This window comes from Atractosteus spatula, chromosome 1 (genome assembly GCF_055471065.1).
Source record: "Atractosteus spatula isolate fAtrSpa1 chromosome 1, fAtrSpa1.hap1, whole genome shotgun sequence".
NCBI classification, from domain to species: Eukaryota; Metazoa; Chordata; class Actinopteri; order Semionotiformes; family Lepisosteidae; genus Atractosteus; species Atractosteus spatula.
The window spans coordinates 5,077,342-5,093,104 of NC_142706.1; the positions used below are offsets into that span (position 1 = coordinate 5,077,342).

General features: G+C 35.3%; 1 protein-coding gene across 1 annotated transcript; it reads right to left on the bottom strand.

The window, feature by feature from the left end:
- Window positions 1-1,519: 1,519 nt before the first annotated feature.
- Window positions 1,520-15,133, bottom strand: neil3 (nei-like DNA glycosylase 3). The gene is made up of 10 exons (XM_088912613.1): window positions 14,940-15,133; window positions 14,217-14,326; window positions 12,914-13,048; window positions 10,748-10,961; window positions 9,280-9,354; window positions 5,705-5,871; window positions 4,330-4,499; window positions 3,796-4,219; window positions 3,217-3,391; window positions 1,520-2,155 (listed from the first exon to the last, which is right to left on the bottom strand). Exons 1-10 carry the CDS (start codon window positions 15,036-15,038, stop codon window positions 1,985-1,987), a joined length of 1,740 nt encoding a protein of 579 aa, XP_088768739.1. The 5' UTR covers window positions 15,039-15,133; the 3' UTR covers window positions 1,520-1,984.
- Window positions 15,134-15,763: the final 630 nt, after the last annotated feature.

Below are 15,763 nucleotides of genomic sequence, written 5' to 3' on the forward strand. Positions count from 1 at the left end.
TCCCATTGTATTCTTGGTAATTCCACAACACATTGCTACAAAATGTTTTAGATTTCTGGCATGTTATTTGAAAAAAAACATGTATTGGTTTAAGACCAACAGAGGTTGGCCCGTTTTAATTTTTCCTAAAAGAAATATTTACTTCATCGTAAGTACAGTGTTAGAATGGACTTTCAAAGTATTAAGAGCACTATAAATTAAGCATTATAAATTAAATGGATGCCTTTAAAACCGAAAGTAACACAGTAAAAGTAAATTACAGTAACACAACTGATTTTTTTGCAATAAAGAAAATCAAGGCTTATTTTCACTTGAATCCCTAAGAAATACTTTTATAACTGCCAGAGGTTTAGAGATCCAGTGATGGAAATTTGTGCTCTAATACATGACATTTCAAGCACTTCAGGTAATACAGTGCCGCAAAAGCTATGTCTGACTGGTTAAATTGTTGTATCCAATGCTTGGGTCATAGAAGTTATACTGTCTGTTACAATTTTAATCCCTTTTTAAGGATCACACTGTCAATTGTAGACATGAAGATAAAACAAAAACTGCAAATATTGCAAAGCAGATAATCCTGACATCCCAAACAATAATCTGCTTATCGGGTAGAGTGTTGCTCAAGCTTGATTTTTCTTTTCTGCAGCTGTGCTTTCCTGATGTAATCTTTTCTTGAAGTAGACACAAACAAGAAAGCAATGGCAATCGTGGAGCTGGTGTCTTTTTATTAATGGATTTTCCTACTTGAAAGATGAATTCCAATGGTATTTTGTCAGTAGAGTTTAGCTCACTACACCTTTTGTGTATAAGATATTTTATAATGGTTTTAAAATCTTAAAAAAACATTAAGCTCAAATGAACCCTTGTTAGCTAAGGCAGAGGAAACGGAATTGTGAATGCTTATGAAATTTGAAATAAGATATTGTGGGCTATGATATAACTATATTAAAAGAAGTGCCACATTCCATAAAAACTGTATGTGCAGAGAACAATTACGTAGAAGTGTATATATATATATTAAGTGTACAGTATATTAATATATTTTCATTAAAATAAATAATACTGTTTTCCATTACCAAATAAGTTTGTATTTTCTAAAGAGTTTACTTACAGCAGCGCCAGAATAATTACAGATTGCTCTATTTGTAGTATTGTGTATAAAGCAATTAATGTTCTACTTTTAGCTCATTATAATTCCACTTTTCCAGCTTATAATAAAATTTAGCAGTGGTGGCTAAAGAAAAGAAACTGGACCAAAGTGCAGACACCGGTAATAATACATTAGAATCTAAGGTGGTTCTTGTGTTCCTTAAGAACTACACTATATACAGTATGCATCAGTAAATGGTTAGATTATTCCTCTGCAATCATATGGTATGCTACACTCCTGTATGTTAAAGTATCATTAAAATATTAAAGCAATACATTCTAAGGGTATTTTGAAAAGTTTAGCATTTTAAAAATGCTACTGAAAGCAGCAATTTAAATTGAATAAACGGTAATGCAAGTTTTCTATATAGACTTTTCAATTTAATTGAAATATTATATGAGTGAATTTAAAACATACACATTTCAAGATTGTACAGGAAATTAATGGGATTTTCTCACAAACACAAAATCACAATATTAAAATTGTCACCTGAACTGGAGATTACTGCTGGAAGTATATAAAACTGTCATAAATACATTTTAATACATTTTCATTTAAATCAGGAGGTGTACACACTGGATGACATAGAGGCTACGTTCTTTGTGCTTGCTCTTCAGTCATGAACGGAGAATGACAAGAAAGGAGTTTTTGCAAATCAGTCATATGCAATCTAGACTGTTGCAAACAAATGCAGGTTATAATTTTGCGTTTCCAAATTTTAAAACTGCAGATTGTATTTTAATTTTATATTTTCAGTTTTCCTTAGGTGAATTACAAAATTCAAAACAACGGGTAAAACTAATAATACTAAAAATATTCAACGATCATTCAGAATTACGGCCTGTCTGCTGGGCTGTTTTCAACCCACTGGAAAAAGTCACACTGCTTAGTCTTTCCTAGAGGACAGACATAAAAGTTCCGTCCATTATTGGGGCCGAGTTTCAGCACAGTTCTCATGAGGCACCGTTTACCATGGTGACAGGTTGGGAAATGTAAATCAGCCCACTGAAAAAGAAAATGTGTCATTAATATTCACTCACATATGCATAATTAACTATAAATGAACATAAATGAATGAGAAAGACAGGGCAGTCTTTCTCACACCTGAAGAAGGCTCCACAGCCGAAACGTTGCGTTTTCTTTCTTCTCTTTTCAGCATGGAATAAACCTATGACTTGTTCCTTTGCAGCCTATGCATGCTGACGCAGCTACCCACCTGAACTATTAACTATAAATTACATACTTTTACACAAGTGAAAGAAGTAAACTGATTTATCAACACTTTGCCCCTTGTTCTGCATTAATTTAATTGTTCCAGACTAATGCAGCACATGTATTGTTACCTGCGATATGATCAGAAAATATAACCTAATCAAGTATAAATAAAAATGTACTTTGTAGTCCCATTTCATTAAGAAAAGCATTAGCAATTACTACTTTATTGTATTCCTGACCATATACAAAAACATATACAGTAGGAAAGAAAAAAATACACATATGTAGTGGTATTGTAAAATGTAATTAGAGGCACCCTAAGGGTAAAGTGCTGTTTCCCACATAGTACTGAGACCCTTCTAAACATATTGTAGACAAAATGATGAATAAACTACAACTAGTAGATATACTAGTAAATTAACAGGCACTTAACAAGAAATGCTTATGCCCTCGTTAGTCTTATTTACAGTACTTACACTATTTTTGGGGTCATTTAAAAACCTTTTGGATGGAGTAATGAAAAATTATCCAATTCAATGCATTGCAAAGAATTTTACTTTAATTTCATCATTGTGTTTTACTTAGGAAATTTTAGATGTTTTCAACATTGTCCGGCATAAGGAATATCTCTAAATCCCATCTGAAATTGTTTCGACCTCTATGATGCTTGAGTTACAGTTTTCGGACTGCTGCGATCAAAATGCTGAAGCCTGAACAAGTCGGAGCACCACCAGCATCACATTGCGACACAGGGCAGGGCAGCCATCATGCTTTGTAATCAAGGTAAGTAGTGCATTGCACATTAGAATGAAAAGAAAGCTTTAGGAGACACTTTTCAAAGTTTTGCTTACCTCAAAAAAACCACACTGGGTCTCTCTTGGTAAAGAACACGTAAAGAACTGTCTTCCTTTGTTTTCACCCTCCTTCTTTACGACCCTGAGAGCACACGGCTGTCTGTGGGTGGTGCAGCACGGTTTCCCATGAGATGCTGGAGCTGAGCCATCTGTCTTGTTAACACCGGGTTCACTGAAAACCACAAGATTGTTATTTTGCTATCCAGCAAGCTGATGAAGACACATTCCTTCAAAACTATTTTTAACCTAATGTATCAATAAAAAATGTCTTTTAATGATATTTCACTTGCTGCGAATGCTCAATTATTAAAATTTCTTTTCAGAAATTCCTTTCCCCCCAAAATAATGCATTTGTACCGACAGTATCACTAAAAAAATACAAGAGACTGACTTTTCGAAAACCTAAAGATTTATGATTCTTATGACAAGCTACAGTAGGTGAAAAGGTAATCTTAGCAATCAGCTCTTTCCTGTGTGACTGCATTCCTACATTTCGATTACAATGAAAACATCCTTCATTTAAGGAAAAAGAACTTTACACAGTGAACCCATCCAAGTGAAAAAAGCACAACATACCTGAATACTGAGTTAGAATTCCAGGTTTGAGCTTTGTTACTTAAAAAAGAGGATCTATCAATTTTCATTTTCTTTGTTGGCTGATGGAAGGAAGAGGCATATTCCCTGCCAGACGGCTCTGAGCTTTTGCTCGAAGAGCCAGTAAGTGTGTAATTAGGACCTGTTTTCCCATGGATAAAACTGTGTTTATTCAAACTGCTGTGTGTGACCAAAGGATTCAAATGACTTTTCTCAGAATTTAGCTGGGGACTTGTTGATGGGGAAGGCTTTCTGCTGAAATCTGTAAAGACAAGTGTAGAGGTTCCAAACACAGTTTTTCTGTTGAGTTTAATCTCCTCTTGGGGCTTGGCAAAGGCATTATGAGGAAATTTGATCAAATCTCTTGAAAAAGATGAAAACTCTTCATTAATCTCCACTTTAGAAACTGCAGAGGGAAAAACATGTAGTTAAGCATAAGTTAGTAGTAAAAGAACAATAAGCAAAAAATCGTTCTGTTTAATCAATAAATATTAAGAAGTTTAAGGTTTTTCTTACGTTTAGGCCTAGGTGTTAAACAGGCATTACAGCTTTTAGCACTTGGCTGGTTTATCAAAGTGCACAGTTCACAAGTCCATTCCTCTTCTTCCTTTTTGGCAACTTGATCATTAGACTGTATCCGTCCTTGATATACCAAGCCTACTAAACTATTCCTGACTGGAAGTTTGCTAAAAGAAATCAAAGATAAGCAAGTAATTACAGACCTATACTGTACATCTAACTTCTATCAAATGTAAGGTTATGGAAACAATAATTAGAACTATACTACAGGATCATCTATATGGAAATAGGATCCCAGGGATTATGAAAAGGCAGGCCTTGTTTAATTAACATATTAAGCGACTGCAATAATCGACACAGAGAATATGATGTGGTATACTTAGATTTTCAAAAGATATTTGATCAAGTCCCTCATAAAAGTTTAATTCTTAATTTGGAAGAAGTAGGCATGAAAGGAAATGCATGCATTAGAAAACAGAGAGTACAAATAAGGGGTGAATGATCATACTGCGGTGATGCAGTTAGCAAGCGCAGTGATCCTAATACAGATCTTCCTCTATATTTATATCAATGATCTAGCAGATTCTGCTATTGGTACCAATTTAGTCACAGAGATGATAAGCAAAATAGGTGGATTACAAAACACTAGAAGCTGCAAAAGAAATTGGTATAATATTTGGTAGAATTTAAGAGTGGCAGATGACTTTTAAGGTACAGAAACAAGTCAAATTCCACACTAAAAAGTAGAATGAAGAATTGTTTTGGATGTTGAGCCTTCTTCGGGAGTAAACCTTCTTTACCTGGAAGAAGGTACAACAACCAAAATGCTGTGTAACATGTTTATGTAATTAGGTGTAATGCTATGAACCTTTATCCATAAATACAAATCTATAAATAAAAAATGCAAAAATACAGAAGAGAAGATGTTTTTAGCATCCAAACACAAATAGAAACAAGTTTACTTTAGTTTTCACCATTATGCTATTTTACTGATTTGAACAGTGTTTGATCTATAAATTACTTAGCATTGAGTACGTAGAACAAATAGACACAGCGGAGAAATCTTAAGTTTTGAGATAAATTAAGAATTCAAAATTCTAAAACAGCCATTTCATGCAACTGGGGCTTTGTGATCAAACTCCTTAAAGCTTCGTCCAACAGAAGCAGGAGGAAGTTAAGCTTACATTCTGCACGATAGGCATGAAAATACATTCCCAGTTATGATTCTTTAGTTTTAGGTTTCCTTTTCTGCAAATTAGAATGTCTTTGATCTTGGAACAAAACCCAAGGAGGAAGTCATATGAGTTTGCCAGATAAGCCTTAAATCCACTGTAAATATTGAATTATTTAAAAGAAAACAGACATTTCTTACTTAACATCAACCTGGCCTGGGTCTTGATTTTGACAATGGTGACAGAAGTATGTCATCCGTCTGTTCTCCCCAAGTCGGCAGACAGTGATTCGTCCATTACACTGGCCACATGTAGGACGCTTGTACACCTTGTAATGTTTGTAAAGTGGAGACCCGGATTTCCGACACTGAATAAATAAACAAGAAAAATCAGAGAAATAAGGTGAACTTTTCCTTCACATATTTCTTGAACCCCTTAAAGGAGAACATTTACAGTATATGTTGCACAGATCCAAAGTAAAACATTCCCTTACTTTAAGGCAATTTTAACAATATAACATGTAGTTGAAGATTACTTGCCAGGATTTTGATAATCCCAGAAAAGAGCAACTGAGCATAATACTTATTTTGACTTTCTGTTATGTATGTGCTGTAACGCATTCAATATTAACACAGTCCTTGGGATGCAAATATTGTATTAATAGAACCTTAATGTGCCAGTAATTGAAAATGTTTCTTGCATTTAGCAGCATATAAAGCATTCACAGGGCTTAGGGTCAAATTAAATTTTACCAACCAAAAAAATATTTGAAAAATGCATGCAATAAACTCTGAATAGGGATGGATTTTTCTTCTTCCTATCTATTTCCATCAATGACAAACCAAAACAAGAACATCTGTATCTGTTTTTTGATCTGGAGTAAGTTATTTATTTTACTACACAGCTTAAACTTAATTCTCAATGGCCGCATGAGTAATCTGTTAATTCTGATTTCCTAGTCTGCTGTGATAGATAGGCTGAATTAGCTGTATGTTTATTCTATTTTATGTGTAGAACAAGACCTGTGGCTTTTTAATTATGCTAGAAATGGAACACCTGACCTAAAGCACATCTTCTTCTAGCCAGCATCCTAGTTATGAGGAATTAGGGACTGTGCCCTGTACTAGTAATGTGTTCCTGTAGGAAAGATAACAGGAGTAATGGCTGTATGGTAGCAAAGTAAATCGTGGCTGCACACTGACATAGTAATGCCACCGAAATGTATGGAAAATCTGTAAAAAAGGGCCTTAGCAACTTCAAAGAAAGAAAGGCAAGAAAGGTATTAATCGGGGTTACAGTGTCCTCACCAACAGATTAACACTCTGTCAGCACTAAACTATGCAAATTACACATTCAGTGAAATGCATGTGTAACCAGGTTACACAGGGTTAGACACGCATATGAAGAGTTACACACGCAGCAGTCTGGAGAAACATAGAACAAAAATGAAAATTAGATGTTTGAATTTTGCATTTTGCTCATACTAGTGTGGAATCTTCAAATAATTTACCCTGCCTCTTAAAACATGCAAACTTTTGCAGAAGTAAGTCACGCAGGGTTGAATAAGAGAACACAGGTTCAGAGAGCTGACTATCTCAGAACAGTCCTTGTTGAACTATACGTGCTCTTTTTATTTTACAGTACACACTGGTTACATTTGATCCCCATCATAATGACTTGCCACAAGGCACAGGTCTAGCATATAATGATATTGGTTCAATATCATAGATTGAACGAGACAAGGATGATGCCTTGGGTTATTATTTACTATATCTGCCTTATTCAAGGCAAAGAAGAGTTGTGAGGCCCCAGAACATAAAAAATATCCCTGGCTACTCTTGTAAGAAATGGCATTTTCAATATCCTGTTAAATGACATACAGTACACATATAACTGTGTTTTATGACTAGTATATACTGAGCATTCAAAGAAATATATAATTCAATTTCTGCATGTATTTTATTTCAGAAAAGCCATACAGGTTATATGTTTTGGCATCATTGTGATTCATTGATCAATCATGTCTGACTATAAAAAGATCAAGTGACTTTTTTGCATTAGCAGTATATCACCTCATTAGTGAGAGGGCTGGTTGAGCACAGGTGATGAAGTGATGTAGAATGTCAAGTCTGGTGAAACCCAAGAGAGAAAAATACTTAAAGGAACCAATATGCCACCTTACTTGTTCAACACGACAACAGGACCTTCAAGCTATCTATGTTTTGGAGGAAAATCCCAGATGGGCATGGCAACAGCTTCCTTTTGCAATAGTTTTATGTTAAGTAACCTGCTCCATATTAGCAAATGTGGTGCAGATGTCCGTAACAATATGCTAATACAGTTGTTGTGTACAACAGGGCAATTAATGGGAAGGGCGAAGGGTGATGATTTGGGCAGGAGTTTCAATTTGACAAAGAGTTGCACCTGTATACAGAATATCCTGACAGCGTGGCACTTGTATTGATCACATCCTTGAACCTTACTTTCTGTCCTTCTAGTACATGCATCCTGATGTGACAGTATTCCAGCAGGAAAACTCATTTCTTCATGCTGCTAGTGTAAAAACAGCTTTCCCAAGAGATGAGATTGTGACTCTTATACTGTAGATGCCCTACTGTATGTACCAGCCTTGAGGCCCATTGAACATTTACAGAAAGAGCTCTAATGGCCTGTGGAATCAAGGGCTCCGAGACCAGTGAACAGGCACATGCTCTTCCAGGCTCTATGAGAGGAATAGAAACAAACAAAACAAAACATGCAGCCTAGTGCAAAGCATGTGTCACAGATGTACAGCTTGTGTTGCTTCCCACAGTAGCCACACATGCTATGAACCTGTGATTTTCACAGTACACTGCCTGTTGATTAACGCTGTTGATGGCAAATGCTAAATAGATTAATGAACCTACCTATGTCACATCTGTTCAAAAGAATGACAGTACTCTTAGTAATAATTTTTTTTATCTACTGCAGTTATGAGCAATATGTTTCTTTTGATGCTCAGTTCATGTAAAGCATCATAAGATACCCATAGGCAGTCCAGGAAATGGAGAACATATGTAAGTGCTACTCAAAAAACTTCCTGGTCAATCCTCATCAATGACAATTAAAAGAGAAGACAGTTGCCTGTTCACAGTGAAAAATAAAAAACAATACTGTTCTCTCCTCCAACCCCTTTATGTGTGGTGTTTCTTAAGCACTGCATTATTTAATGAATAATGCATATCTGCGTTGTATTGTTAGGAATCCTAGCTGAAGCAATCACGTAACTCTGTCATGTGCTAACAGATACTCATAACATAATACATTCATTTTAAGACAATGGTTTGTACTCATAGTCAACTGTACTCATAATAGAAATGTAGACTGCTTTTAAAAATCCAAAATATCATGACCTTTTTTGTATTTGTGAAATATTCAAATCTGTCACAAGAGGGAAAATGTCTACTTTTATCATGAGACCCTAAATGTTTCAGAAAAGTGTACTGAACTGACCTTAAGCTGTTTAAATATGTTTCATATTTATATGAATACATATGAAATTTCCTATTTCCAATGCATCCCACTAAAATAACATTCCAAAAAACAACTTTATTTTAATTTCATGTATAACTTCAAGTACTGTAACTAGAAAAAACTCATCTTTGAAGAACGCTACACTTATATGATACTTGCAGATCTTTTTCAACACCCATTTATACAGTATGATTGCATTAAGTGTAAGGAAGAGAAATTGCATAATAGCCACTATACTGTACCAGAAGGCCTGCGCATTTACCTTGTAAAAAAGAAGGGTAAAATCACGGGTCATTTTCACAAGGTGGCGAATCTGCAGTTCTGTCAGCTGGCTGACCTATGAGCATAGAAAACAGAGAAGAAATCAGTAATGCAATTTTAATATCATGCATTCAAGTAGTGCAAGATATTTTAACATCAATGACCTGTGATGTGCAATGTCAGTATGACTGGATTTCTTCAAGAAACTGTTGAAAGAAATCCTTGGGTCAGAAGGCTACAAACTACTAAATGGGCTCGATGGGTCAAATGGTTTCTCCTCATCTGTAACTTTTTTCATGTTCTCATGAATAAAAGTGCAAGAAGGCACAATGAGACAACTGCGGGTTTCAGGTACAGTACCTGCCAAGTCTTACCTGTGCTGGATTAGTAAAATACCTGTGAATACATTTCCAGCTATTACAAGAAAAAATAATATTATGCAAAGCAAAATGAATTGCTCCAAGCTCAGTTCGGCAGAAGAATCGAGATGATCATCCTTGTAGTTGTGTTCAGCATTTACTGTGAATTAGAATTAAATCATGCATCTGGATTTTTTGGCATATAACGTCTAGTTTTATATAAGCTTCTGCCAGTAGATTATGACATTGCCACCGCCACTGCTGTGAGCAAGTGAAAATTTTTATGGCAAATTGCATGTCAAAAATGTATCAGGAAATTATTATTTCTATTACCATGACATAATATCTACTCTTGCTGAGCCAAGTTTTAGATGAGCATGTGTTGCTTGCATATACTTAGAAAACAGTTTTGCTGTCATACTAAGAAGTAATGACATTGTGACTAAGCACTTATAGTACATACTGTACTGTAAAACTAAAGTAAAAAATGTGTGCTTTCTGCAACAGTATCACCCATCGTACATGCTTTTATTACACAAAAATATTCATTAGTAATTGTACAATTTTAGCCAAACGGGTAAAATACAGTGTGTGCCTGTGTCCGTGATAAATAAAAGCTTTGAGAGCAGGTACAGAAAGAGAGCACTAGTTTATAATCTTAAAAAAAGGACAGTTTGTGGCTTCACAAAGCACTTATCCTGGTGACACTAGCACAGGGCAGGACAGAGAGTACAGGGTTGTATAGAAGGCCAGTTCATCACAGAGCCATGGACACACAGGCATTATGGAACAGTTGGAGTCTTTAAGAGGCAGCAGGAATGTGAGGCACTTGACTAAAACACACAAAATCAAACCCAAGACACCACAGTTGTATGGCACTAATACTACCCATCAAGCCAGCCTGCCATTTTATGGGTTATGGACCAGAAAGTCACAACTTATAGCAAAATGACATATATAGTGGATTTTATAGTGGATACTCTTCCCCATAAGAATACTGTAAATATAGAGTTTTAAGAAACATAAGAGCTTACTTTTTGCCCATACAATGTTTATGCTGGTAAACTCTTTACAGCTTTCTGGGGTTTACAGTATAATTACTGTATGTACCTTAACAGCAGGGTGCAGTCCGCTGTCAAAAAGAGCTTCATTTTTGATGATGTTTCCAACTCCTGGTAAAACATTCTGGTCCAGCAGCACATCACAAAGAATGTCATCTCTCTGCTTCCTAATCTCATCCTCTGCCCTGGAGAAGCTGAATTTAGGAGAGCAAACATCCAGGCTTTCAAATGCCCTAACCTTCTGTTGACAATCAGCAGTGAGTCTGTTAAAATCAATAACAAAAAAAAATATATATATATTTTTTAAAAAGTGCAGGGCAAAAATATTCAGCATTTTCACTTTTTGCTGCCATCTGACTTTGCAGTCATGAAATTTTGAAACAGGGATTTATATTTAGATTTTACACAATCTATTTAAAATGGATAAAGTTAAAAAAAATAACTGACTACACATAAGTATGATAGATTTCCAAAGAAAATGAGAAGGTTCATAACTGCATAAATATCCACCCCCAAGAATATCGAAGCATATTCAACCCCTTTGCTACAGCAACCCTAAATCAGTTCAGGTGTAAAATATTAGTCTGAAAGGTCACGTAAAATGTATAATTGTCTTTGCTGTATGTAATTAGAGTGTATGTGAGTTAATTAATGTGTCTGTGTAACTACCCTTGGTTAGATATTAAATTCAGGCCACAACCTAAAAACACACAGCACATGACAAATCAACCATTTAGACAAAATAATTTTCAGAACAAGCCAGGGATGAAATGGAAGAGATGCACAGATCAGAGGAACATTACAAGAAAACTTCAAAGTAACTGATCATCATTAACAAGAATAATGTGCGTCATACCACCCAGAGCTGAGCAGCCGGGCAAGCAGGAAACTGGTTAGGGATGCTGCTGTGAAACCAGTCGTAAATGAAACATTTGCAAAGTATCCACGACGGGAGTCTGTGTTTATACAGAAACTTCACCAACAACAGTCCCTGCACAAAGCTAGAGTCTATGAACTTTTATAGTCAATAGTCTTCATAAAATAAAAATCATTACAGAAGTGCAGATTGAATTGAACTTTTTGGTCTTAATGGAAGGAACTGCGTCTGGCACAACACAAAACAGAGCATTATCCAGTCAAAACCATCACAACTATCAAGCATGGTGGTCGTGGTATCAAGTTAGAGGATCTCTCGTTAGCATGGACAAGGGGGTGTGTCAGGAATGAGGGACAATGGATCATGCAAGGAGCAGGCAAATTCTAGAGGAAAAACAAAATGGCAGGATTGCTGAAGGGCATGGCCAAAACTACACTGGTTTGTGTAGTGGTTTGACAAGGAGAGAGCATGCCCTTTAGTGTCCCTGTCATCATGTTCACTTCAATCTCACAGAAAACTACAGAGATTACAGACAATCAAACAAACCTGAATGAGCCTGTCAGAACCAGATATTTTTGCCAAGGAGTGGCAAAAATATACCTTCCCACTGTACACAGCTGATCATTAGAGATCAATAGTATACAAAAAAGAATCAGGGCACTAATTACTGCCTAAGGAAGTTCTACTAAGGCAAACTTGCAATCAGTAAAATTCAATTTGTATATTTTCTTTGCAATTTAAAAACATTTACTGTAAGTGCTCAGCTTGATCACTACAGTGCTGAATTAACAAAAAAAACAAAAACAGAATACTTTCCGAGCCCAAGCCAAAATAACTAAATTATCTTGGATATACAGTGAAATGTTTATTTCCTTTTTTCACTTTCATAAAGGTATTGTTACACTTCTATAACTAATAGGTGAAGATATTGCAATATTTCAGAATTTTAAGGGGTTTTTTGGTTGCTTCAGCTAATAGACTTTGAAAAATGTTTATGATGTCACAAATGCAATGGAAGTCAATAGTGTTCAATTCACAAAGCTGAAAACAAAGTTAAAGGAAAACAGATTAAGTCATTTAAGATACTGATGAGAAGCTATGCAGAAATATGAATTATGTTTAGCTGGAATACAGCTTTCTTCAGAAAAAGAGGGGTTGATTGTTGAGATGAAAGAACTTCAGTGAAAAATCCATTTGAATTTGATCAAATGGATGAAAAAGAAAAGTCATCTTGCCTTAATTCTGAATTGTGATGAGGTCAATAATCGTTTTATAGTACATTCCAATGCTGTGCCTTTTTTTTCAGAGTTACGGCGTTAAGATAAAAAAAAAGATCACCTGATTTCAACTGTTGACTCAAAAAAGCACACAGTATCATTGGTCAAACTAACTTCCAGGGCAGATGGCATTCCGCCTCTGTCCTTTCTCTCACTGGGGTTGATACGCAATGAGCCATTCATCCCAAAATGGACTCTGAAAAGACAATGGTTGAACTTATAGGGCCATGTTAGTAGGACATTTTCTCCTTGGGTTACAAATCACTGCCATCAAACTACTTAAGGTCTCATTTTTGCACACACAAAAAACCATCAATAAAGTATCTATCTATCTAAGTTGCACATATTGCACAGTAAAGAATGTTAAAATTATTGAATTTTATTAAATTCATAAATTCATAAATTTATTTGAATTAATGAATATCAAAATGTGACATTTGCAGCATGCCTGTTTAAGAAACAAATAAATGTAATAAAGATGCATACAGTATGTATGATAGGTTCATTTTGAAACCTATGTAGGACAAATTCAAATGACCCAAAGTAATTTGCTATGAAGTCTACTTAATGGATAAGTTTATTAATACTTCATACCTGTATTAATATCAGTCTTAGATTCAGCTAAATTTAAAATACCTGTATATGAAATCGAAAACAACACATAGTGCTACAGTATATAATGATTTACTTTACAAGACATGTATTAAGATCATGGACATAAGACACTGTGCTCTAGGTCTCCTAGATCATAATTAGGATGACTTTAAAATAATAAAACACTTGAATGTAAGGTGAGTAGCTCAAGAACTACAAAGGCATTTTCTGTGTATGAGGCCCTCTTTACTGTCTCATTATTTGCTTATCTGGGCTAACCCAAGCCTCTCCCCAAAATCTTTTAAGATGATTTACAGAGCCATCTAAAAGTCACCAGACTGCAGGCCTCCTGGCTGGCGCTGCACGACAACTACTTAAACCTGCATTTACGGGCCACTTAATATCAACCATTCAACTGAACCCTCTAAGAATGAATCCTAGCTAAAGTTTATAAGTGCTAAGTCACCAAAAATTAGAATTTGCTTTTGCATTACAATACTTCATACAAACTGCACACCACCCTTTTTGATAACTAACATCTTAAAACTGAAAGTCAATGACAGTCATATTAAATACCAAAAAAGATAAAGTCGCAACAAGGAATTACAGTAGAAAAAAGCATTCATTCCAAAAATTATTATTTTTTATCCTTTGAAGCATTTGATAACCACTACAGTGCATTAGGAAAGAGATCCGGTAAAAAAAAGTTATATAAGAAAGTTTTTTGTTCCAGTGTGTAGCTTGAAAAATCAAAAAATGAGTAACAGTACCTCAGCGCTCTCAGACCAAAGTACATAAAAAGCTCCTTTCCCAGAGTTTCCACCCCTGTGAACTGACAGCCAGTGAAAACCTGAAGAGTTCCTGCATGAGGTCCATTCTGCTGTATGGAGAAACATGTGTTAACAGTAGGGAAAAAAAATATCATTTAGTGTGAACAATTACATACATGTTACCTTCACTTTTTTATTAATTGTCTCTGAATTATGATGAATTGATCATAAATGCAATACAGTACATTAAGGAATTATAAATCACAAGTGATGCACTGATTTATGTATTCTCAAATATAAACTATTCAGTACATTGGGCATGATACTAGTATATTTTGTCAATTTATTCTATACTTTATTTTCACAAAACACCAGTACAGTATAACCTCTAGCGCCATACGGACTGACATCTCAGGTGCTGTATACAAGTACTTTCTAAACAGATGCAATGCTTTGTGAAACTATAGAACTTCTTAATATATAAACCCCTTATCTGCGTTTCAAATGTGTGTATGTACAGTAGAACTTATTGACATGTACTTAGAAGTACACATTGACTGCATGGATTTGGAAAACACTGCCGTTTACGGACAAAAACCGATCACTCAGTAAATGTGGAACACGCTGAAAACGGGGACATGGACGTTTTAAAACAGTATTCAGAATTAAAACAGTAAAGAGCGTAGTTAAAACGTCTTTCATGGATACGTTTAGAAATCTTACCAGTGTTGCCCCTCCTTTAATCTCTTTCACTTTTTGTCCTTTCTGAACTCTAGAGCGGATTTTTTCCCCGTTTATTGTACACCCAGGTCCTTCCACCATTGTACATCAACTTAAAAATATAACACCTACAGAAGTAAGGTATTGTAATACAAAGAGTCTGTCTTTACAGCTCGCAGGAAGTGCAACTGTGTTACGAAACAACAGAAGAACCGCCAGATGCTTCAAATTAGCGCAGGCGCTCTGAAACCTCTGAAATCTGCAAACTTCGTCACCTAGTTTCGCGCCGGATAACATGAGCGGGCTAGTATTCAAATATACTGTGCAATAATGCCTACTGTTGGATAATAAATCATTTATCTTTCTCATGATATTATAAACCCATGCTAAACTGCAAAAATGTATGAAAATGTATAGCGCTATATTGCAAGCAATTACAAAATGTCGATAAATAGAAGCAGTACACTCTCTTGAATGACAGAAACGGCCATGGCATTTTTTTGTTTCTCTGACAGTAAACATGTAGAGTGATAAAAAAAGATGAAAGGTAATGAAAGATAATTTTTTATCTAATCTGCCGATCAGACAATTTGTAATATTCAAAAAATGTGTAGTAGCTGTCGATTTGCATCAGAAAACAGCCTTCCTATTATATGCCAATAGACCATATATTTGTACAGTATTGGAAACATTTTGAACGAAATAAATCAGTGGATATATAATGCAAATTATATAATGTAAATGAGCAGCTTTCATAACATTTTCTTTGACCTAATGCAGTCTTGTACTGATATGAGACAATGGCATGGGTTGCCAGGCAACCCATC

Excerpts from the sequence above, each read along its gene's own strand:
- neil3 (XM_088912613.1), bottom strand. The coding sequence starts at position 15,038 with ATGGTGGAAGGACCTGGGTGTACAATAAACGGGGAAAAAATCCGCTCT. Across the intron at positions 10,962-12,913 it reads GAGTCAACAGTTGAAATCAG|ACTCACTGCTGATTGTCAAC; the intron begins GTGATCTTTTTT and ends TGATTTTAACAG. Across the intron at positions 4,220-4,329 it reads TTTAACACCTAGGCCTAAAC|TTTCTAAAGTGGAGATTAAT; the intron begins GTAAGAAAAACC and ends TTCCCTCTGCAG.